General features: G+C 45.7%; 1 protein-coding gene across 2 annotated transcripts; it reads right to left on the minus strand.

The window, feature by feature from the left end:
• Nucleotides 1-4,082: 4,082 nt before the first annotated feature.
• Nucleotides 4,083-25,354, minus strand: SVOP (SV2 related protein). 2 transcript variants are annotated; one of them, XM_033169382.1, is made up of 16 exons: nucleotides 25,154-25,354; nucleotides 20,130-20,290; nucleotides 19,790-19,875; nucleotides 19,150-19,248; nucleotides 17,006-17,077; nucleotides 16,083-16,207; nucleotides 14,917-14,980; nucleotides 11,417-11,542; nucleotides 10,858-10,986; nucleotides 9,925-9,998; nucleotides 8,518-8,594; nucleotides 8,098-8,205; nucleotides 6,959-7,070; nucleotides 5,935-6,016; nucleotides 4,820-4,909; nucleotides 4,083-4,274 (listed from the first exon to the last, which is right to left on the minus strand). In XM_033169382.1, exons 1-16 carry the CDS (start codon nucleotides 25,186-25,188, stop codon nucleotides 4,083-4,085), a joined length of 1,632 nt encoding a protein of 543 aa, XP_033025273.1. In that variant the 5' UTR covers nucleotides 25,189-25,354. The 2 variants fall into 2 exon arrangements, with proteins under 2 accessions (XP_033025273.1, XP_033025272.1); XM_033169381.1 differs by lacking the exon at nucleotides 25,154-25,354 and having other exon boundaries at nucleotides 20,130-20,400.
• Nucleotides 25,355-25,659: the final 305 nt, after the last annotated feature.

The following is a 25,659-nucleotide window of genomic DNA, read 5'->3' on the forward strand; positions in this document are numbered from 1 at the left end:
TTAATTGAACTAAATAGTTTCAACTAGATTTTGAATAAACGTGCAGTTGTTACCATTTGGGTCTGCTGGCACCAGAGTCCCACAACTCATCCCTTGAACCCTGAGGAGACACTTCTGCCATTGGACTCTAATGACTGGATCCCAGACTCCTCAGAGGCTCAGAAAAGACCTGAGGAGCTTTCTCTAAAGATACTCTGGCAGCTTGAAGCCCTGTGGCCAAGACAAAGCTAATGGTTGCAGGAAAAGGCACCAGCCTGATAACTGGAAGACACAGTAACCAGAGAGCAGGGCCTTAGTCACTGTGGCCCCCTTTGTTGTTCAGTCATGTCCAACTCAGTGTGGCCCCCTAGCCCAGACTATAAAACTTCAATGCACTCCTGAGACAACCTGCTTTGCCTGCCTCAGTTGCAGAAATAACTCAGGGCACATCCAGACTTACCCTTGCCCCAGCACTTTACCGCTGAATTGGAGCAAATGTCAATTGGGCTTTCTCCGGATTGATGTTTGGTCCAATTTATCGCTAAAGAGCAGGTTTTCTGGGGGGAAGCAGCAGGGCAAGGGCAAAACAATGAGGACCTGTGCCTAGAAAGTGTGGGACACACAGAAAACTGCTTGGATCCCTGCTTTCTAGACACAGGACAAGCCCATGTCTGGATAAGCCCCTAAATGTGGTCCTCTTGAAGCAGCACCTTGTTGTGCCTAAACTTAGCTGCCAGGTTGTTCCATCATCTCATGAGGCTACTCTCTCCATCAGGCCAGGGCTTATCTGCTTAACCTTGGAGTTAAAAATGGAACCTGACAGGGCTTCCCCTATACCTCAGCTCTTGGCCAACTCTGCTCCCTGAAGTCATTTTAAGTAGAGATGCTGAGAGTTAACCTGGCACTCTTGTGTGGACAAAGCACATGGCCTGTGGACACTCCACACTTACTGGGGCAGGAGAAAGAAATGTTCAGTCATTGTTGAGAGGGATGGAAAAAAGACGAACAGCTAGTAAATGAGAGGAAGGCATACTCCACCAGCTCTTGGGTGGTTTGTGGTCCAGTTCCATCTACGCTGGGTGACATAAATAGGCTTTTTGAGAATGGTGTGTCCTGAAAACCTAGGAAGGTGAGGTGGTCCACATTTTAGGCACAGAGCAGCCACAAAAGCACCCATAAGGCTCACTATTGTAGAAACTATTCATTTATTCAACATAAAATATCCAGTGTGGAATCAAACCATCTAATTTTGCATCATTGAGAAACAAAAATTGAGTACAACAAGCTCAGTTTTACAGAAGTCTTATTTTCAACATGAATGCACACCTAGTTTAGAAACTGTACATAACCCAGTAGAGACATTCAGGTGTTCTCCCCCCACCCCAAATCCAGCAAGCATTGAGCAATACACAAAGACCATTCATCACAGAGTATGGAAAGAATCACTTTCCCCCCACAATAGCTTTGCACATCAACAAACTGGACAACCAACAGAACTCTGAACACACAATTAAGTTTAGTTCCAAGTGATATTTTTACATTGGTGATTTTTATTTTTAAATGGTTTCCAGGAGTTTGTAGGCCTAAGGCATCAATGCCAGATTTTATATAGAAAATCTGTTTTCCAGAAAAGACAACACAGATTTCCATAAGAGTCAAGAGCTTTTACTAAATTAAATCTTGGTTTCTGCTACCCAAGTGAAATCTTATGGATTCAAACTGAACAACCCCCACTTTGATGGCCATCTCTATTAAACAAAATTTGTGACAGTTGCACAGCAAGTTGCATGTACAGTATACTTTTCCATAGGACTGAATAAAGCACAAGCATACTTAATTCAAAGAAGGTTGGTTTTATCATACAGATATTTTGAATTCAGCAGCCACCATGGTTTCATATGTCCTGCCTGAGGCAGGCAGTTAAAGGCATGGCTCTAGCCTACAAAGCCTTTAATGTGTGTTGGGGGGGGGAACTCTCTCCCAAATGAGAAGCCCCAGATCAAAAGGCCTCTGGGACCAGATGTGGGTCAAGGGCTTCAGGTTGGCAGCAGCAGGTATTTCCATCCTACAAGTCCTCTTGGACTCCATTAGTAGAATTAGAACCACCCACACAGAAACAGGCACAGCACAGTTGCACAAATGCAGACCATCTTCATGGATTCTGCCTCTTGAAGTCCATCTTGATCATAGAATTGTAGAGTTGGAAGATGTGCCTTGCAATCCTTAACAACCCTTTTCACATGCAAATGAGCATCTACAAATTCACATGGGATACATTATCAATGGCTATGGATGACAACTAAATGGAACCACCTTGTCTGGGGGCAGTTTACCTCTGCAACATCAGGCAGGGAGGGGAAACAGCAGGGAGAGCTGTTGCTTCCTAGCAGTTATGGGCTGCCCACTGACAGAAGCAGGATGCTGGGCTGAAATGACATTTGCCCAATTCAGCAGGGCTCTTATTTGTACCTGCTTCTCCTTACAGGATAGTTTTATTCTATGTGTTTCCAGCCCTGTTCATTTTGGGACTTTTCTAAATCTTGGAGTATGAAATGAATTGGACCGAGGAACCCATTTCTTGGAGAGCAAGGACTCCTACTTTTTTCTTTGTTCAAAATTCCAAGACATGTGGGATTAAGCTTAGAGGCCAAACTCCATCCCCATCATGCATGGGGTCCTTGACTTTCCACGTCAACCCTTGGATCACTCCTACTGACCAGACAACTGCAGAAACAGCCCCAGCAAAGTGTTACATGGGTTGGGACCCAACGGAGAAAGCCACAGCATGTATTTCTAAATGCACACACACATACACACCTGGAATCACAATAGCAGGTTCTCACTGGCTTTACTGACAGGGAAATGAACCCCAAGAAAATGAAATTCTGCTTCTTGTTCTGATGGGTGAACGGAAAGATCTGTCTAGTCCAGTGTTCCTTTGTTCCACAGGGGCCAGCCAGATGCCTCTGGGAAGCCCACAAACTTGCCTTGAAGTCAACAGCCTCTCTACTGCTATTGTTCACCCCAGCTAATTGTTTTGGGTGGCATAGACTGCCCCTGAAACTGGAGGTTCTATGAGGTCATAAGGCAAATAGCCTCTTCCGTGAATTTGCCAGAAGCCATATAACCCATAAATCAATGAAGTCTTTAAATTAAGGAATGAATTTCCTTTGTCTGTGCTGAATCTGCTGCCCCCCCAGTTTCTCTGGAGGATCCTGAGTGCCAATATTATGAGAAAAGCTTTTCCCTACTGAATTTATCCACACCACCCATAATTTCATAGACCTCTCTCCTGTCCTCCCCTCAAGTTGCCATGTTTCTAAATGAAAAAGCCTCAGATGCTTAAATGTTCCTCTTAGGAACATCCTTTCGGTCCTTCAGCTGCCCCTTTCTGCACTGCCATGAGGTGACCAGGACTGCTTGCGCACAACATCCCAAATGCATGGCCCTGTTTGCAGGCTTCACCTCTAGGGCAAGCAAAGTGGTGGGTTTCTTTGTTTCTTTGTGGTTAGTAGAAGAGCTCTCAGAGCAGCATTTGCTGAAGTTCCCAGCTGCTCTTTAAGACTCAGAACCTCTCTGGCAAAGAGGCTCTCAAAGGCTGATGGTCGTTCATGGGTGCTGATGGGAGTGCAAGTCAAGTGATTAATTCACAAGTGCATGAGACTGATGGAGGGCTGCACTGGGATCTGGGGCACTGATCTGCGAGCCCACTTCCTGGCATTGAGGGCATTTGTGCAGAGCCAAATCCTGTCCATCAATCTGCCTGCTTGGCATGGAGCGATGCACTTGGCATCAAGAAACTAAGCTTGTTTGTCATCAACCACACGAAGGGGCAGACAGTTTGACAAAGGCTCCCACTTTTCTTCCTCCCTGGCTGCATCACATTCCTCCCCTGAAACTCTCTCCCGCATGTTCACTCTCCAGATTTAATACCTCTCCTTGCACAAGTGGACAGTGATGGGTGCGAGCGAAAAAGGGCACCCAGGACACAGGTGGAGTGTTCTTGCTTGTGGACACACACGGCGGTGACAAGACATTCTGCTTCTCGGGTGCCAGAGCTGGAGGGGCGGAAACTCCTTGGATGACCTTGTGGCTGGGCATCATCACCCCTGAGACCCAGAGTTTGAGTGTGGGACTCCGCGCCCAAACATCTCCTGCCCCCATTCCCTGTGAGTGGACTCCTGCAGACCACGGCCTTTGGTTTCGATGGGCAGCAAGCAAGAAGCAAGAGCGGCCAGGATGCTGCAGCCGCTGTAGACTATCAGCGTCAAATAGACAGAGGACTCCAGCATCACCTGGAAGGGGGAGGGGGAGGAAGTGAGCAAAAGCAGACACAGAAGGGCCTCTGAGTCAACTCTTGGGGTCAGAGAGTTCTGCAAATATGGGTGGCTTGGGTTCACCATTAAGGGTTGGAGTAGATGAGCTGAAACAGCATAAGAAGATGCTTCTGATTGGGGCCAAGGGCCCATCTGGCCCAGCATCCTCTTCTCACAGGGGCCACCCAAATGCCTGTGGGCATGCATTAATGGGGGGGCAGGCTTTATGTCAGGGGGGGCAGAACCAAGTTATCTGTGACGCAATTGGTCAGTTAGTTAAGTATTCTTATTTATTTACTTGATGGGGGGCAGCTGCACATAGTAGCGCAGGCCCCCCTTTAGGACCTGGAATTCTTAGGCATAAGGTTCAGGATGCAAAAACAGGCCTAGCAAATGTAGAATTTAATGTCCAAACTCTATGCCTCTGTGTAGCAACAACCCAACTCTCTCCCCTCCAGAATCCTCATCCCAGGACCCTAACTAGCAACCCCAGGACATTCTGAATGGATTTAACACACTGTTACCTGAGCGATAAATGGTGTGATGAGTGCGCCGACTCTGGCTACCCCGCTACAGGTCCCGAGACCCAGAGCACGAGTGGCCGTAGGGTAAACCTAAGGAGAAATTCATACGTGCATTGGCACATGGGGACACCTTGCGTTGAGATTCCTGCACTGCAAAGGGTTGGACTAGGTGACACATGGGGTCTCTTCCAACTCTATGAATCTATGATTCTACATGCCTCACTTCTCTGGATCTCTGAATAGTCACCAGAAAGGTGATAAGGGGCAATGGAGGGAAAGGATGCTTCTGGTCATATGCAGAAAGCATCCCCCAAGCAATGGGCCGACACATACTGCCCTCAAGCATTTGAGATTTGGGGCAGGGATTCCTCCAGGTCAAAAGCAGATGTTCATGGCTGGTGCTAATGGTTGAGAAGGGTGTGCAGGTCCCACATGCTAATAAAAACATAACAAGAGAACCTGGGGTCACCAGACACACACACATCCAATGTTCCACTGGGCAAGCAGGAAAGGTGGAGGCCGCTGCCAGCTGAGGAGGTACTTACTGGATCTCATGAATCATAGGATCGTAGAATTGTAGAGTTGGAAGTGACCCCAAGGGTCATCTAGTCCAACCCCCTGCAATGCAGGAATCACAGCTCAAGAATCCCTGACAGATGGTCTCCCAACCTCTCCTTCAAAACCTCCACGGAAAGAGAGTCCACCACCTCCTGAGGTGTCCAACAGCTTTTACTGTCAGAAAGTCTTTCCTAATGTTTACTCAGAATCTGTAGTGCATTCTGGTACCCCCCCCCCCCAACCTTAAAATTACATGGAACTGCAAGGGATTGCTGTGAAAGAGACAACACAACGAACACAGCAAGCCCTCTGGAGGCAGCAGCACAAGCCTCTCTTTCCCATGTGCTCCATGGAAACGGAGAGATCCCAGAGACCCTGTGAGGGCTTGGTTTCACAGTCTCTGCCTTGCTCTTCCATGCCAACCACTATGCTCCCTGCCCCGCCCTGCCCCCATCAAGACCTGCTTGCTACTGATGCTCCTTTGCTCAGGCCAACCCCAAATCCTGGTCCTGGGCAGGCCCCCTCCTCACAGAATATTTGCCTTCTCACTTTCTTACCTCAGGGGTGTAAACGTAGGCAGCTTGAAATCCTCCCGAAATAAAAGCCCTTGCAATGAACAATAACACAGTGAGAACTTTCCTGTAAGGACAGAAGGACAGAGTTTTTGTTTGAGAAGATGCTGGTACGTTTTGACCAAATGCACTCATTGTACTGCTGTATCATAAGAACATGATGTTATGGGTTTGTTGGGGGGGTCAGATTCCCCTAAATTCCCTTCCCCTAAATTCCAGTCCCCACTCCCCAGCTACGACATTGCATTTAGGTGCAGGTTGTATATCAGTGTAAATAAAACCCTGTATCATGAAGACACTGCAGTCTCTGCTGTGCCTCATTGTCCCAAAAGTGAACACAGCCCCTGGTAAGCATGCCTCCAACCCCTGAGATCTTGCACCACTTGTGCAGATGGGGGTAGTGTGTAACAATAACAGCCTCCTGCTGCATCAGGCCTAAGGGTCCAGTCCAGCATCCTGTTCTCACAGTGGCCAACCAGGTGCCCTAATGGGAAACCCACAAGCAGGACCCAAGCACAGGAGGGCTCTCCCCTCCAGCAACTGGGATTCAGAAGCATTTCTGCCTCCGACTGTGGAGGCAGAGCATAGTCACCCAGGATAATGACCACCCTTAGTCTTTTCTGTGGTCTCTTGGAAGACCAAAAATGGGAAGTGGTGGGCAGAAGCATCACTAAAGCTACCATTTAAATTATTTGTACAATACTGGTCTGCAACCTTCCCTTTACCATGAATAATACTCTTTGTGTATCCCCCATGTGGATACCTCTGAAATACTTTGCTCCAGGTTTGCCTGAAAGTTTAGAATTTGCAGGTGTGCAGACTGCCTGCTCCTCACACCATTATGGAGAACCTCCACACAGTTAGGTAAAAGCATTTGTAGCACAACTTTGAGCATGTCCCAGCCACCCCACAGAAGTGTTTTGCAGTTCCTTCCTTCCTTGTGGGGGCTGGGGCATTTGCAGGGTTGGGTGGGTTCCCCCCACCCGCTGGTCTGGATCACTTTGCTCACCTTCCGACGCACAGAAAGAGTAGGAGGCTGCAAAATGCAAAGACAAAGAAGCAGAGGGCCATTGTCTTCTTACGCCCAATCCGATCAATAACCCATAAGGTCACTAGAACACCTGGAGGAGGAGGAGGAGGTGGAGGAGGAGGTGGAGAAGGAAGAGGATGTTACTGATTGAAGCAGGCTTGTGAGTAGCTCTCTGCTCGTCCGTGCTGCATGGCCACAGCCTTCATGTCAAGCAGGCAGAGCAGCAGTTATGGAAGCTGTTGCTTTTTTATGTTCAGGCCATAAATGACTAACATAAGCTCTTCTGGGGTAATGGGCCTGTGGATTTGTTTGTTCTGGCTAGCAACTTTTCTGAACTTATTTTCAAAGCATTCCCTGCACCCAATTCAGATGGGTCATGGAGGCAATTCTGAGGTTGGGGTTTGTGTGTGCTCTGAACATCCATAGGACTGGTGCACAGGCATGAAATCTAGTGGGGCGCTTGCTTGCTTGCTTGCTTCTTTCTTTTAAAAAATGGCATTTCTCCAGCACATGTTCAAGGCAGTTTACAGCAACAGAGAGAGAAAGAGAATTGCTGAGACTTTAACCATAAGGTAAAGGTAAAGGGACCCCTGACCATCAGGTCCAGTCGTGTCCGACTCTGGGGTTGCGGCGCTCATCTCGCTCTATAGGCCAAGGGAGCCGGCGTTTGTCCGCAGACAGCTTCCGGGTCATGTGGCCAGCATGACAAAGCCGCTTCTGGTGAACCAGAGCAGTGCACGGAAACGCCGTTTACCTTCCCGCTGGAGCGGTCCCTATTTATCTACTTGCACTTTGACGTGCTTTCGAACCATAAGAACGAGATACAAATACAGAACCAAAGGAAGTTGTCTTATATTGAGTCAGATCATTAGTCCAACTTGCTCAGCATGGTTGACGCCAGCAGTTCCCTAAGTGGGTGATCCTGCCCACCCCCTGGGGGGGGAGCAGCAGGAGGCAGCAGTGCTGGAGGCATAAATGACTTGGAATAGCTGGTGTCACTGGATCACATTATCAGTTTTGTTGAATTAATTAAGCTACATGGTTTTAATTAGATTCTGAACAAATGTGCAAGTTTTCCCACTCGGCTAATCGGAGCCTTTTATTTCCCAGCAGTCTACCTGGGAACTCGGAGAGGGTGGTCCACAGCAGGTCAATGTAGTCCTTTTCAGTCAGGTATTCACATGCCAGGCTGCACTTGGCCTTCACCGCTTTTCTCTTGCTGGATACTTAGATGAAGCAAGAGGAGGAGGAGGCGGGTGAATAGGTGATATTTTAAGAAATTGTTCCAACCTCCCCCCCCCCCCCGCAGCCTGCATGCATTCTTGCACATTTGGGCCTGGAGTGCCCCTGCTGCAGTTATAAGTTGTGAGGTGAACCACCGAGTTGTGAGTGTCACCTGCGAGATCCCCTCTCCCTATGTATGCCCACATGACCACTTGGATCAAAGGAGCTGACACTGTGACAGTGTTTGCAAGAAACTGGTCTTTTAGTCTGGCAGCAGCAGCCGCCCTCTGGATCTCCCTGCCCGTTGTACTCACAGCTGCAGAGGTCTCCTGCTTGAAAGAGCTCCGTGGTTAGTAAAACTAAGCCGTAATAAGAAAAGGCATTGGAGAACCTGGAGTGAAGAGAAGCAGAGAGAGTGTTGCAGGCAGGCAGGTGCATTGAAAAGGAACATGACATGGCCCTGAATTTGGGGTGGGGAGGGGATGCAGGCTCAGGATCCAATGGGGGAAATGGAGTTGTGCATGCGTGTGCACTGTGCAGCTAGATTCAAGCTCACAGTCAGCTGGGGTAGCCAGGGGCACCCTTGGTCCCCATTGTAATTTGCAGTTAGCTTGCCACAGTACAAATCCAATGTCATAAATTCAGTCAATAGTCCTCTGAACATAAGAACATAAGCAGAGCCTGCTGGATCAGGCCAATGGCCCATTTAATCCAGCATCCTATTCTTGCAGTGGTCAACCAGTTTCCTGTGGGAAAGCAGGGAGCAGAACAGGAGCACAAGAGCCCTCCGCCCTCCTGGGGCTTCCAGCAGCTGCTATGAAGAAGCAAAGCTGCCTCCAGAGGCTTTGGAGCCAGAGCATAGCCATTGTGGCTCAGAGCCATTGACCGCCTCCTCCGTGAATCTGTCCCATTCCCTTTGCGTCTTGTTTAACGGATTGACCGTGTCGAAGAAGGAACCTGCAGGTCAGCATCTAGCAAACAGCACGTGCTAAATTCCCTTTTCCTCAGGCTGCACTTTTGATATTGTTGACCAAAAATAGAGAAGGGTCCTGATCAATTTTAATAGAAGCACTTACAAAAATGGCACAGCTTTCAAGGGCTCTCCTTTTTCTCTCTTTCACACTAGAGGGAAACACTTTTGTTGCAGTGGGGCTGTTGCTCAGTTAAAGAAATATGAACTTAACTGCACAAGTTTTAATCAGCAGAATAAGTGGTGGGGCACTAATTTACACCTCTGGCTATTTAAGCATTTGCATTAATCAATTATTTGACTAGAGCATATGTGATGGATGAACTAGGATGCCTTTAATCAGGTGACAGCCTCGTCTCTTGCACTTTTACTAAAGAGCACCCCCCCCTTTTGCATTTGAGTTTCCCCTCACCTTGGCTGCCCCTAGCCTCTCATTGCATCAGGGATGTTGGCAAAAGGAGCCAGGCATTGCAGCGCCCCCACAGCAGGTGGCCAGGTGGTGGTACTGCATTGTTCAGATCCAGTGGGGATCGTGGGGCTTGAGAAGCCAGTTGAGATCACACCTGACTCTAGAAAGCTGCCAGATCTGTGCCCCGAGGGCACAAACCAAGCCACGGGGCCACCCGACTGATGTGCCAACTAGCCCTCAGGCCACCAGATCTCATGATGAAAGGGGGTTATATACAGGAGGTCCAATAAATAAATCTCAGAGAGGCAGGCTGACCCTGAATCTTCTCCATCTTCCTCTTACCATATAAACCAAAGCAGGAGCGTTGTCCATCTAAACTGGGGGGTGAAAAGGTCCCTCATCTTCCCTCTGTCTTCCTGTTTGGAAACAAACATATACAAAGATATAGGAAAGCTTGGTGCTGTATGAAAACATTGGCCAAAGGGGGGGGGGGACCATGGATTACTTAGGAGTTTGCCTGGCATTCCTCATTCATCTGATGAGTCCCTGCGGCAGCTTCCCCACTGTCAGAAATGTAGCAGCGCCACATTCACACCATGCATTTAAAACACTATGATACTACTTTAAGCCAATGTTGCTTCGCCCAAGGAATCCTTGATTCCCCTCTCAGAGCTGCAATTCCCAGAGTGGTTTACCAACCAGTACCTCTTCTCAGGAAACTCTGGCAATTGTGGCTCTGGGAGAGGAAGGGGGGGTCTTCTACAACTCTCAGCATCTGTAACAAACTACAGTTCCCATAATTCTTTGCAGGGAGCCATAACTGTTTGTTAACATAGCACTTTACGTGCATGGTGTGGATATGGCCCAGCTGAGTATGAGATGGGGCATTTTCAGCAGTGGCACCCATAATATGGGGGGGGGGGACCCCACCTCAGGGAGCTCTACCAGCCACCCCTCCTCTGCTTACAGCAAATACACTTTTATTTTAGCTAGTATTCATAGGTTATTTTAATATTTTTTACTGATGTTGTACATATTATTTATTGTAAGACATCTCAGACATTTTATTGAAATGAGATATAAATCTTGCAGACAAATGAAGAAAATAAATTATCCCGGGTCTGAGCCAAGTGATCCATGCACACTTTTGTTGAAGCTTGCTGGATTTTGGGGTGGTTGTTTCATAGAATCATAGAATGGTAGAGTTGGAAGGCACCCCAAGGGTCATCTAGTCCAACCCCCAGGAGTCCTGAGTGCTTGTCTGCCTGCCCTCACCTGCCTGGAGATTATCAATTTCCCCAGAGGCATCGGAGCTCCGTTCTCAGTTGCTATCCGCTTCAAAGTGGCAAAGGCTTTCTCCTGATTCCCAGATAACACATCGTATCGTGCACTTTCTGGTAACCACTGTAAATGTATGATAAATTTATTTTATTCATTTCATAAAATTTATATACTGATTGATTGCAAAAAAAAATACACCTCAAAGTGGTTTACAAAAAATAACAAAACATTAAATTATCAGTTCATTTAAAAAACAACAACAACTATCTAAAACATTTTTTAAAAATAAGCTGATTAAAACACTTGTCAATAGTGTATATATCTGGATAGTCTTGCCCCCCCCCAAATGTTTTTAGCAGGTGCCAAAAAGAGTACAGTGAAAGTATCTGCCTGATGTCAACAGGCAGGGAGTTCCCAAGTGTGTGTGCTGCCACACTAAAATATTGATTTCTTACAAATCGGTGTCCAAAGGAAGGAGACCAACCAAACGGATAGGACTAATCCGAAGCCGTGTCCCACCTCCCTCCCCAAGATTTAGGGAAGGAATACCTACGAAACACAAGATGGCAAAGAGCAGAAGGGGGGCCGCCGAAAGGATGAGCAGCCAGCGCCAACCCAGGGTGGGCATCACGAACACCGCCAGGAGAACCTCAAAGACAGTCCCAATGGCCCAGAAGACCTGCCCGTGTGGAAGGGCGGAAGCGGGTTTGGAGATGTCAGCCCCATCGCAACAGGTGAATAACAATCAATCTCACTTCTTGACCCTTGCTGCAACATGCTCTATGATGCCTGAAGAGCAGGCATTTGGAATACTTAGTAAGCTTTCAGCTTTAAGTGACACTATCATAAGACCTCAAAGACAATATCTTGATATTTATAATTAAAGCATAACCTTTTAAAAAATGTTACTACCCCAACACCAATAATATTAATTTTTATTTTTTCCAGGGAATGTGAACAAAATAACCAACATTTGCAGGTATGTTTAATTTTAGCTTTCATTCAATTTTGCAGTTTTTCTTTTCTTACCACCCACCCCAATCTCTATCAAACGGTGAGAGATTCCAGTGGTCTTTGCACTTGACCAAGGTTTGTGTTTCCTTTGGGGAAAATGAGGCGCAGCAGAGGCTGTGGTGTATTTATGAAATATAGTTTATTTACACATATTTACAGCTGCGTCTGGAGAGAGGGTTCAGAGCATCACATTTCAAGAGGGGCTTGCTCCCTACAGTGGCACAGCATTGGATTCAAAGGTAGCCAAAACACCATCTCTGTTTCCTCCACACAGCTTGTCTGTCTGTTAGCTTCACCCTTCCCCTCACAAAAAAAGCCTTTGCTAAAACACAACGCAAGCCTTGTGCAAAAAGGGCATTTTTGTCTCTGAAGTGGCATCATGCCCCTGTAACCCTGGCAACCTCCCCCTCCCAACAATGATATTGACATTTGCCAACTAACACACAGCTGGGAGAGGGACAGCAGCAGGAGACTCTTTCAGGTGGTTTGCAATCTAACGGAACCACTTTCGCCATTGGGATCTCCTGCAATGATTTTGCAAAAAAAAATTGCAGATAAAGTTGCTTAGATTCAGAAAAAGGTAGACTACACTGTGGGAGCAGGGCCAGGGCGGGAGAGTGCTAGAGGTCCTGTCTAGTCAAGTTGCATGGGATCAATTCCAATCTGTTACCTCCAAGGTTGTGGACAGGCTGCTTGGATGAATGAAACCAACCATCTGTCTTCTTGATCCTTGCCCATCCTGGCTCATATAAGCAAGCCTGAAAGGTCTGGGTGATGGGCTCTGTGAGGTGGTGAATGCTTCCCTCTGTGAGGGAGCCTTCCCAGACCCGCTGAAAAAGGCGGTTATTAAACCACTTCTTAAAAAAAATTGGACCCGGTTCTTTTGGAATTTGGTTCTTTTAAATCAGAACCAGTGAAGGCAGTGAATGTCCTGTGTGAGTGTCTGGAGGCGGTTGTAGGATGGATGGCAGCTAACAGATTGAGGATGAATGCTGACAAAACATATGTGCTGTTTTTTGGGGACAGGGGGCAGGCAGGTGTGGAGGACTCCCTGGTCCTGAATGGGGTAACTGTGCACCTGAAGGACCAGATGCACAGCCTGGGAGTCATTTTGGACTCACAGCTGTCCATGGAAGCGCAGGTCAAATCTGTGTCCAGGGCAGCTGTCTACCAGCTCCATCTGGTATGCAGGCTGAGACCCTACCTGCCCGCAGACTGTCTCGCCAGAGTGGTGCATGCTCTGGTTATCTCCCGCTTGGACTACTGCAATGCGCTCTATGTGGGGCTACAACCAATCCAGAATGCGGCAGCTAGACTGGTGACTGGGAGTGGCCGCCAAGACCATATAACACCAGTCATGAAAGACCTACATTGGCTCCCAATACGTTTCCGAGCACAATTCAAAGTGTTAGTGCTGACCTTTAAAGCTCTAAATGGCCTCAGCCTGGTATACCTGAAGGAGCATATCCACCCTCATCGTTCAACCCAGACACTGAGGTCCAGCTCCAAGGGCCTTCTGGCAGTTCCCTCACTGCAAGAAGTGAGGCTACAGGGAACCAGGCAGGACAATGATGAAGTCGTGGTTCAGGAGGAAGAAGAACAAATGCCCTGCGCAATTCTACCGTGAGAACGTCGCAAGGTTGCATGAAGATAAACAGGAACAAGAACCAGCAATTTCTGACTTTTGGGTTGTCTTTTTTGAAAGGGTTGGGGTAGGTTAAAAAGACTGGATTTATTATATGATATGTTAGTTGTATATGGTTTTGACAAAGGGATATGGATATTGTGACAATGGAAAATGTTAAAAAAAATCAGCCAAATTTTTGAGGCCGAAAGGAGGGTAGAGGGATAAAATTGGTTGAGGAATTAGAAAAGTGCAGAAGTACAATGAAGTGGAGGAAATAAAGAAAATGTTAGTAATTAATTATGGAATATAAATATTTACAAAAATGTTAAGGAGGAAATAAATGTGGTTTAAATTATATTCGGAAGATGAGAGGAAAACTGGAAATTATATGTTACTTTGAAGTCAACAGGGGGGATCTGGGGAAGTCTGTTTAAAAGATGAATTTGTTGGACGTATGAATACCTGGCCCAGGAAAGGGGCTGGGCTTGAGCAATGATTTTAGTATAATATGAGGTTAAATGTGGAATGATCTTGTGTGCTCCTGTGAGAGGGGGGTTTGGATATTTCGCTCCCCTTGGTGGGAGAGGGGGGAGTATGAAAAGTTTAACCATGTAATAATTTGTGCTTGTAATTGGAAAATTTTATAAATTTTTAATAAATAAAAAAGGAACCAGGCAGAGGGCTTTTTTGGTAGTGGCACCCACCCTGTGGAACACCCTCCCATCAGATGTCAAGGAAATAAACAACTATCTGACTTTTAGAAGACATTTGAAGGCAGCCCTGTTTAGGGAAGTTTTAATGTTTGATGTTTTATTGTGCTTTTAATATTCTGTTGGGAGCCATCCAGAGTGACGGTGGTATTATTATTATTATTATTATTATTATTATTATTATTATTATTATTATTTGCCAATCTCCTGAGGAAGCTGGCTAGACTTATGTTCTAGGCCTTGCTAAATCTATTGATCAAACCGCACATTTGCTAATTTCATAAGGTATGGGGCACCCAGGAAACCTTGCCCCCTGCAACTCCATAACACTTTGTTATTGTGTGCTATTTAAATGTATTTCTTGTTTAAACAAATAAATAGATTTTTTAAAAATCATATTGAAATTATCCCTGACAGTCCCCTGTGCTCACTGCGACTGATGGGGCTAGAGTCTAAAACATCTGGAAAGCCCCAGTTGTGGGAAGGCTGCAAGCATGAACCACAGCAGCAACGGGTTGAGGGCCAGCTGCCTCCTTCCCCCACCCCAGGAAAGGCTTTGAAGGAAGGAGACCCATTGATCTCCTGATCACATCTGAACATTCACCCGGGATGCTCTCTGTCCTGGGATGGCCTTGCATTTCGGAGCAGGATGGGAACCCCTTTCCTGCCAACAGCCTCGCGCCTCTTTGTTTTCCCACCTACCTCAATTAACAAAATGCATTTTGCTCTAGATTTCATTGGGAGGAATTCTGCATACAGCGTCACCCTGCAGAGAAAGGAAAGAGAGGAGGGAAAGTCACAAGGAACACACAGAGGGTGTGAGCATTTGGAAATCTGATGGACTTCCTCCTAAAACTGACACGGGAAGAACTTAATACAACTTTATTTCCCCAGGCCAAACAACTGATATACCTACACACCACAATCACACAAAATATTATATATATAACTTATCAATTTTGGGGAGGCAGATGACTTCTAAATGTGATATAAAAATGTCTTCAATAAATGTAATATGCAAAGAAAAAAAATTATTACACAAATCCTCAGAAAAAGGAGCATATCCCAGGAGCAGAGCTAACATGTTTGAATTAATCAAATGGCATTAATAAGATTCCCTTGCTAAGGATTGCTAGGCAGACTTGGGCAAATTCAGTGCTTGGCAGCTGATATAGTGGAGTCCAGAGTCCAAAACTGGTGGTTTCATCATGGATTTGTGGTTTGGAAATTCATCACTCTGTAATGGTTCTGAAAGCTTTGGTTTGATTTTGTTCTGGCTCCCAGAAAAAACCTGAGAGGTGGGGGTGGGGGCTGGCTTTATTTTCAAGTGGATGCTGGTGCCTGTTAAGGAAGCCCATTAGCCATCAATTAAAGTCCTGCTCAGGTTGCTTTGAAACAGCCCACCTGTGGGGCAGAGGATCCATGTTCACAGGTCCAATGAATGGGGAGAAGGAAGGAAGAGCAAAGCAGGCATGGGGTCGTTCCAGGAGCACAACCCTTGGGGATGCCTCATCCTCCCAGTTCAGGAGCTCATGGCTTATTCAGGACTGATCTCTCCTGCCCCTCCACTCTTTTCTGCCATTTCCATCTCTGAATTCTGCCCTTGCTGGGCCACGTTTGCCTTCCCAGAGCACCTGGATCCACACCGCTAAATGTAAGCAGCTGAAAAGGCTGGGCTTCCCAAACGGAAGTGCTTTGCAGTTTAGCTGAGCTCCTTTAGACATTTGAAGGTGGCCATAATGCTTTGGATTGGGGAAGTTGGAAGGCAGTTACTAAATACAAAAGACGTTTGGGACATGGTCAGCTTCTCAACTAAAGCACTAAAACCACCAGGAAAGGAGGGGAAAGAAATGGGAATATTGACTTACGACTGAGGGACTCCTCCGATGCCAAAGCCCACCAGCCCCCTCAGGACCAGGATCCAGCTGTAAACGGGTGCAAAACCACTAAGAATACCATAGTATAAGGTCCAGAGCACACTGATCTTTAACCCCTGCATTGGATTAAGAAATACAAAATTGAAAGAAGACCACTGCCATACTCTCCGACAAACTTCTTCCTAACTTCAAAAGCAATTCTTCTCGTACAGAGCCAACCACAAAGTCTGTGTTGTCAAGCTCAAGACTGGATTACTGCAACGTGCTCTACCTGGGGCTGCCCTTGGGCCTGGTTCGGAAGCTCCAGCTGGCACAGAATACGCCTACCAGATGGCACATAACATATATGACCCCATTCTTGAAGTGTCTGCACTGGCTGCCCATCTACTACCAAACCAGGTTCAGGCCCTTATGTTTCCCTATAAAACCCTCAACAACTTTTGGGCATTGTTGGTGGCTGGGGAAACCCAACCAGATGAGCAGGGTATAAATAATAGATTATATTAATAATAATAATAATAATAATAATAATAATAATAATATATCTTACACCAAGGAAAATAAATCTGTGGCCCTCCAGATGTTGTTGGACACCAATTCCCAGCAACCCCTGCCAGTATGACCAACAGTAAGGGATGATGGGAGTTGTAGTCCCATGATCATCATCTGGTGGCCCCAGGTTCCCCATCCCTGCTGTAACTCAAAAGGAAAGCAGAAAGGTAATTACAGCCCAAGAATGTGGAATGGAGGAGTGAACTGAATTTAAACTGAGTCAGATTTGGAAAGATTAGTCCCAAGTAGCGGTAGAGAGGTACACCGCCCGGTTTGATGCCCCACTGCCTAACCACTGAGAGCCTTCGTGGCACTCAGTTTGGTGGCAGCAACTACTTCTGCCTGGCAGGCCGGAGACTTACTGTTTTTCTGCCATACTGGTCTGAAATGTTTCCCCAGAGTGTTGAACTGAACATCATTCCCATAAACACCACCTGCATCAAGTGAAAGAAAGGATATTTGTTATTCACAGGCTGTGCCAGGAGTGTTCAGAGAGAACCATCTAGAAAAGAAAGCGAAGAAGAAGAAGAAAACATTTTTAGCCCAAGTTTGGCAAGATCTCAGAGCTAGAATTTGGCACACAAATATCTGAATTTTGAGCCACAACTTGACAAAATGTCCTAAACCACAGGGTATGAGAGATCTGTTAAGATGGTTGACAGATAGCATCTTAGAGGCTGACAGTAAAACAGCAATACACTGAGGAGTGAGAGACAGATATATCCATCCTAAATTCCTAATATCAATCTTTCTGTTTTTAGGGGAGAGGGGTGTGGGAAATCTGACCTCAGATGCTTTGGCCTGCTAACATTTGGCCTGCTAATATTGAGGCTAGATGGGGAGGGTTATGTACAGATTTTTGTTATAATCATCTGCTAACTGCATGGTGGAATCAGTCATAAAGCCCAATGAGTGTCTTTTACCAGTCACATCTGGTTTGCCAGCTGTGGCCATTCCAGGACAGAGAGAGCCTTCCCAGAGTGATCCACACACTCCTGGACTACAGCAATGCACTCTGTGGGGGCTGCCCATGGAGCTGGTTCAGAAGCTGCACCTAGCTCTTGGCATCTCTCCTGGGTGGCCTTTCAGGGGGAAATGAACCACCAACCCTGAAAGCATGGTACTGACTTCTGAACCTGCTTCAAGGCACTTAAACCGAGGTTGAATGGCCACCTGTTGGGGATTATTTGGCTGGACTTGATGACCCTTCCAACTCTACAACCCTATGAGTTTGTGGACTTACAAAGCACAGCGAGGCTTCTCCTGCGCAGACTGGCCTGTTTATGAAGATCTGCCTGTGAGGCTCTCTCAGCCAAGTCTTCTTTAGCTGAGGGCAGGAGGAGGGAGAGGCTTTCCACTGGGGGCACCCGAACGTTGGAACATAGCTTTCAACCTTTCCCTTTTTTTGCTGGAAATTCCCTTATTATAGCAGTGGGGAACAGCAGGGAAGGTTGACAGTTATGCTTTGGAACCCCCTGTGCATTGAGATTACAGCTGGTGCCTGCCCTGAAAACCGTTTGACACCAGCTGAAGGCCCGGTTATTTGCCAGCCTTTGGGTGGATGCTTTGGGTCATGTTTGAGGTTTCTTTTAGTTGGCTGGTTGTAACCATTTTCATATCTGAATGGTGAGGCATCTAGTTTTGTTTTAATTTGTAACACACCCAGTAATGGAATTTGCTATGAAAAGTGAGTAAAAGAATTTTTTTTTTAATGGCACCATTGTGGTCATGTCCACACCATATATTTAAAACGCTTTTTAAGACACATGGCTTTCTCCAAAGAATCCTGGGGACTGTACTGTAGTTTACGCCTCACAAAGCTGCCATTCCCAGAACCATTATTATTGTTACTATTATCCACCCTTCACTGGAAGGTCTCATTGCAGGTTACAGAAATATAAAATACAGCATTAAAACAAATTACAACCACAACTAGAGTAGGTCCTAAAATATATAGATATCGCAATGGTCAAAGAGCCAGGGTGACAAACTACAATTCCCATGGTGCTTTGTGGGAAACAGTGTGGTTTAAATATGTGGTGTGGATGTGACTTGTGTCTTCAGGAAACATCAGCACAACCCTACACTGGAATATGGTGGACAATGAATCTACCAGTCATATCCAACTCCTTGTAGATTTATCCCCAGAGAGATTAAAGCTAAGGGAGTTTGCCTCATGGCAAAAACAGTGTGTAGCCTCAACAGGCACCTTAAACCATGCCCCCTATTCCTGTAATTCAATCGGTAGTGAAAAGGTTGCCCAAAGGAAGAATAACCCCCCCCCCAATAAAAGCAATGCTAGACTTTAGAGCTGAAATCCGGGAATTTGAAGCAAGCCACAGTGTGAGGGACTGTAACATGCAGGTGTCTTTGTGGGAGAAAGAGATTCCTTCAGCACTCTTGGGTGAGCTTGCTGGACAGAAAGGGGTTTTTGACTCTTTGAACAACCCACAGTTAACGAGTGGAAAACCTTACAGAATACAAGAGCTGTCTGGTATTTTCCTACCGAGGTTAGCAATGCAACCTGCCAGGTGGGTAATCGCCACTCACAGTGAAGCTGAGGTGCAAGGATGCTCAGAATCATCATTTCCATGGCATCAGCCATCTAAAAGGGCGAGAAGGAAGAAGGCATTAGTTAGAGCACCAGCTGCCCTGACAGTTCACCAGATTTCTCCTCGCCTTCATATGTATATATATAATTGATTTGTTAGCAACAACAACACAGTGCAAACACAGCACAAGGAAAGCAAATAACAAATCAACCATGTACATCATAAAGCCTCACAGCCCGGAGGGATAACAGTACAAAGACACAGCACAGCCCAAAGCGATAATGAAGTGTTAACTCATAAAAAGATCCCCTTTGCAAATAATAAAAACATGTAAAAATACAAGTATTCTCCACCTGTAAGTTCCATCATTATTGAGAATAAAGGTTCTGTGTAGTCTTAAATGAGCCAGGCAACTGCATGTACTCAACAGTTGCCTAAAATCAAGCCATATATCCCAAAGTCAGTCTCTTCTGGCTCAATGCCCCCCATCGTCCAGGCCAGGGAAGCTGAGGAAAACAGTTGCAGTTTTGTGGGCCAGCCATTCCCTGTCCCTGTCCTCCCTTGGCTTTGCTATTTCTAGCAACCTCTACTTGCCCATGCTAAGCCTGTCAGGATGGAGAGTTTCCACTGGAACCTGCCAAATCCGATGGCTTCCACCGCATCTTCCACCATAAACGTATCTAGAACAACAAAACAATGTAATAGTACAATGTAATAATAACTTAAAAAATTAGCGATACCCACTAAAAGACAAAAGGGGGGTCCTTGGGCCAGCAACCACAATCCATTTGAAAGAGATGAAAAAATGTTTACAGTGTTAAAATGAAGTTATGAAAGGCTATGAAAATTTTGGGGGTGTTTAATTTTTCCCCACAACGCATATTAACATTTTGCTCCTTCCTCAGAGGTGGGAGCAGATGTCCACACAACTCACCATCAGTTGGGTTTGCAAACTCCTTTGGCACCATCCCTCCATCTTCCAGCTCCACAGCCTCTAACTGCGTCTGGACACCCTCAATTTGGACTTCATGCTCTCCTGAAATGGCATCTTCATTTGACCGCGAACTTTCCCCTGTGCGACGGAACTTGACAACCCTAGTGGTGTGGGAACCATAATGAATACATGGCATGGGTGTACAGAAGAAACAGGGGTGCATCACGTAAGTGCTTTCCCTCAAGGGTGAGGAACCTGTGGCCCTTTGGATGTTGTTGGACTAGAGCTCCCATCATCCTTAACCATTGGCTATGCTGGCTGCTGAGGCTGCTGGGAATCAGAGCCCAACATCTGGGGGCCCTGCTTGTGTCTTCCACAATAATGCAACACCTAAATCACCTCATTCTCTTTGGAAATCACAGCAATGTTTCTTGTGGGCTTGCATTTCAGGCGTGAAGTGAATGTTTCCACCTGTGCCTAATTTTATATTAATCTCCCATCCAAAAGGGAGGTCGTGCTCAGAAGGCAGCCTTGTGAGTTGTAGCTGGTGCAGTCAAACAAACATGCACAGCAATTTTCCTTGAAGGTGAAGGACACCCGACAACCTGACAGAATCCAAATTCTGTTTGTTTCTGCAGAAGAGAAAGACACCTGATAGGTTGCAATAAGTACCCATGGCTAGGGATGGAAGAAACTGTCAATTTTCCTTCTCTTGGTTTCTCATTTTTCCAATCTTAAATTTAGTTCTTCACATTTCTGCAGAAATTTGCAAGAAATAATAATTGTAATCCACATGAAAATTCTTTGGCATTTTAGTGCAAATTTATCCAAATAAACACATTTTTGTAGGCAGTTTTGACCAACATACACCTTTTTGCAAGCATTTTCTCCTAATGTGATGCACTCTTGTATGTTATTTGCACAAATATATTTGTTTTTATGTACACTTTTCCTCAGTATATGCATTTCTGTAAACCTTGTCTGGTCAGAGAACTGCACTGCAAAACTGGGATAAGTTTGCATTTCAAAGGATGGTCCCAGTTGGCTGAACTGAATTTCTCCTGCATGCCTATCCATGATAGGTTACATTTAAAAAGGTAAAAGTACCCCTGACCGTTAGGTCCAGTCGCGGACGACTCTGGGGTTGCGGCGCTCATCTCGCTCTATAGGCTGAGGGAGCCAGGGTACAGCTTCCGGGTCATGTGGCCAGCATGACTAAGCCACTTCTGGCAAACCAGAGCAGCACACGGAAACACCGTTTACCTTCCCGCCGGAGTGGTACCTATTTATCTACTTGCACTTTGACGTGCTTTCGAACAGCTAGGTTGCCAGGAGCTGGGACAGAGCAACGGGAGCTCACCACGTCGTGGGGATTCAAACCACCGACTTCTGATCGACAAGCCCTAGGCTCTGTGGTTTAGACCACAGCGCCACCTGCATCCTTTACCCAGCTGTAATCCTATGCCCACGTACCTGGGAGCAAGTCCCACGGAACTCAGTGGGACTTACTTTTGAGTAGACACGGATAGAATATAACCCACAAGCAAAAGAGGCAAAATCACACGTGGGCAAACACAATGGACAGTACTTTGTTTTTAACAATTGACATTTTGAGATAGGAAGCAAGAAAACAGCATCTTTTCTACCCAAAGTGATTGCTTTGCTTTGCTTTGCTTTATCATAAAACTGGCCCTGGAAAAAAAAAATCTCATTGCTCGCTAGCTAGAGCTGGGTGCTGAGGCCCTTGCAACCGTTTCCTAGGGCTAAAATTAAATGCAAGCAATTTGAGCCACTAATGTCTTGACAATATGAGAATATCAAACCCCTCTTCCTCACCCCCACCCATTTAGTTCCATTTGCAAACTATCAAAAAATAAAAGACATCAGGGTAGTTCTGGAATTTTCACTGGTGGTTCTGATGAGAGGCTACAGTTTATTTTATTATTTTATAATGGACTGGTGCTGTTTTTCCAGGCAAAGTCCATCCAAAGTTGCTTACAAGTTGTTCTAGATTTGGAAGGTCGTGATAACAGATTTGGTTGGCATGCATATCCATGGTATGAAAAGGTAAAAGTACATAAAGAATTTTTAACACATTTGGTAAGAAAATCAATGTAAGGTGTATGGGAGAAATATTAAAAAATTGTTAGAGCAGAAAACACCATGGTGGCTTTCCCTACTAAAAGCGATATCATTGAAAAAGTTGAATGCAAAAAATAAATGGGAACTTATAAAGAGCTGTTAATGGAGATAGAGAACCAATTGAAACTAAAGAATTTTGAAGATATAAGAGAGTTGTTAACAGATTGGTTACAATACCATTAATTAAATGATGTATTTAAAAAGGATAAAAGAAATGGATTCAGTAATGAAATCTCAATGTTTGAAAAGGAATTGTTGGGGGGGGGGGAAAGTAAAGACACTGTCTAAAATGTAAAAGATGTTGTTAGAATGAAAGATGAAGATGTTAACTTTGTAATGATACAATGGGCAAGAGATTTTGGATACAATATTCAACTCTCCTCTTGGGAGAAGCTATGGAAAGAGGTTTTAAAATTTACGGCATGTAGAACACTGAAAGAAAGTTATATTAAGATGATGTATAGATGGTATTTGATTCCCAGTAAGTTAGCAAAAATGTATAAGACTAGTTCAAATATGTGCTGGGAATGTAAAGAAAAAGAGGGCACCTTTTATCATATGTGGTGGACCTGTAAAGCGATAAAAGCATATTGGGAAATGATATACAATGAATTTTTTAATAACCTTTGTTAAAAAACCAGAAGCCTTTTTATTAGGAATTTTAGGTGCAGAGATACCAAGGGACTTCAAAAGACTGCTGATGTATGCAATGATGGCAGCCTGGATATTCTTAGCCCAAAGATGGAAGGAAGACAAAACACCTACAAGAGAAGAGTGGACAACAAAATTGATGGACTATGCTGAGATGGCCAAAATGACTGGAAAAATCAGGAACCAGGATGATAATTTTTTTAACAAGGACTGGGAATTTTTTAAAATTTTACTTGAGAGAACACTGTAAACAGCTAAAATCATTAGCAGGACTGAAATAACACTTGCAATGTGAAAAGAACCATGGATATAAAAAGATTTTTACAGATAAATAGAGGACGATATGATATGCAGTGGAAAATGGTTATTAGCGGACTCCACTTTTTGATTCTATTTTATATGCAAATGAAAAATTAAATTGTACAACCAATAAAAAATTATTATAAAGGTTAAAAAAACAAACAAAGCTGCTTACAACAATGGAAAACTACAAGTCTTAATATATAAATAAATAATAAAGCAAGCTAGAACCCAGAATAAAAACTGATTCACATAAATGAAAACAGACTCAGAATTCCCAGGACATCGTGATATTCCAGCCTCCATCCAGCAAGCTGAGCAAAAAGGTTACACAGGGAAGGCAAATAAAAAGGAATGAGGCTTTTAAGTCCTTCCAAAGGTGCCTGAAGTGCTGCTGCCCACTACAGCACTGCGAGGAGGAAGGGAGGTCCAAAGGTGTGGAGCCACCACATAAAAGACTCTGTCTCTCTGTCTCTCATGGTTGCCCAGCACACAACTAAAATCGAGAATTACCCCTGCAAAGAAATACAACACTGTATCAATATTATCCAGAGTGCAATGGGGGGAGAGGCATGGCTCAATGGCAGAGCACATGTTTTGCATGCAGAAGGTCCCAGGTTCAATCCCTGACATCTCCTGCCCTGAAACCCTGGAGAGTGGCTGGCAGTGTTGACAGTACTGCCCTAGATGAACCAAAGGTCTGACTCAGTAGAAGGCGGCTTCCTGTGTTCCTAATTAGTAGTGTTGCTTTGGAAGGATGAATGTCCTTGGTCAACATATCCAGAAATGGGAGAGGATGGTAGTGCATTCCATCTACTATTGGTTTTCACCCTTTGTCCATTCATATTTTATCCACAAGTACTTCATAAGCATTGTAGTCCATGATGCAAGAAGCTGGCTAACTGTTCTTTGTTTTTAGCAACACGATGTCTTTGTGGCTTCTGCCAATGTAGCTGAGTGGGGAACTACGGCTCCCAGGATTTGGAGGGGTAGTCATTTGCTTTAAATGTAAGGTGTGGATCTGCTCTTCAGCCTCACTGAATTCATTGAACAGGACGTATTTATGAGTAGACATGGTTCAGATTGCACGGCTATTGATCTTTGCCTTGAAGTGGGGGGAGGGATGTCTTGATTCCTGAAATGTTTCATGGCCGTGCTCTTGTGTGCACTACAAAATCTCATGCCCACGAAATGGAGCTAATTATCCCAGTGTTTGAAAGATACTTAAAAGAAGTCTTCACCGACTGCCAAGGAAGAAATCTTATTTGCTCTCACGAGCTGTGCCTGGACTGCAAAAAAGAATAATATTCCCTCCCCCCACAAAAACAGAGCCAGACAGTCACAGAGAAGCAGAAGGCAGTGAAACCCTCACCTCTGCATTTGTGTGGGTGTCACTGCTGGCTGCACATATCCAAGGAGTGAGCACCCTCCCCCCACACCCCCACACCCTGTGCGGCAATGTAAAGCAGCTCTTTTCCAAGCTTCAGGGTGTCCAACACCAGACCTGGTGGACCCCTGTACAAAGCTCTGTTTTCAGAGGAGGGAAGATCCCCTTCCCATTCCATCATGTTAGAATGAAAAGCCGGTGTGGGGGAGGGTGTCTAGAATGAATACATTTAGCACCCCTAGTTGCAAAAGCGTTGGCTGGGTTGGATGGTTCCTTCTGAAATCTTAAAAATAATCCCCTGCTTTTGATTTAAAAGGCGTGACAGTCATTCAGAAAGCGAGGCTCCTGCGTAGGCAAGCAAGGAAAATTGCTGGCTTCCCTGAGACCTTGAGGCCAATGGCCCCCTTTGGAAAGCGAAACCTCGCTGCAGGTAGGGTGCTGGGGGTGCGAGCTTGCGATTCTCCTGAAGGCCCTGGGGTTATTCTTCCCGCCCCTCCCTCTTCCCAGCAGAGCTCTAGCCCCTCTCCCTCCCCGGGTTACTCACGGCAGATGTCTTAGCTGGAATAAATCTTCCTCCATTGTAAAGGTAGGGCTGGAGAACCCTCGCTCATTTCTCTTACATCGTGGGAGGAAGGAGGCGCGCGAGGATTTCAGGAGGTCTCCGTGCTGGACAGCTCCCGTTTCTGCAAGCCGATCTGTGCTAGGGAGACCCGGGAGAAGGCCGAAGAGGGGAGGAGGAGAGGAGGAGGAGAAAGGGGAGGAGAGGAAAAAGAGGAGGAGGAAAAAGAGGAGAAAATTCAAAGAGCAGAGAGCTGCAGGAGCAGCGAACTCCCTCTGTCTGACCACAGCAATCTGCCAACTCCCTTCCCATTTATCTTTAGCTACCCGCTTCCTAAGCTCCAAGGTGCGATACCAATATTTGCTACGAGACTGGTAAGAACATCAGAAGGGCAGCTGCTGGATCAGGCCAATGGCCAATCTAGCCCCGCATCCTGTTCTCACGCTGGCCAACCAACACTGGAGAGCTGCTGTCAAAGTAGACAATACCGT

The sequence above is a fragment of the Lacerta agilis genome, chromosome 14, assembly GCF_009819535.1.
Source record: "Lacerta agilis isolate rLacAgi1 chromosome 14, rLacAgi1.pri, whole genome shotgun sequence".
Lineage (NCBI taxonomy): Eukaryota > Metazoa > Chordata > Lepidosauria > Squamata > Lacertidae > Lacerta > Lacerta agilis.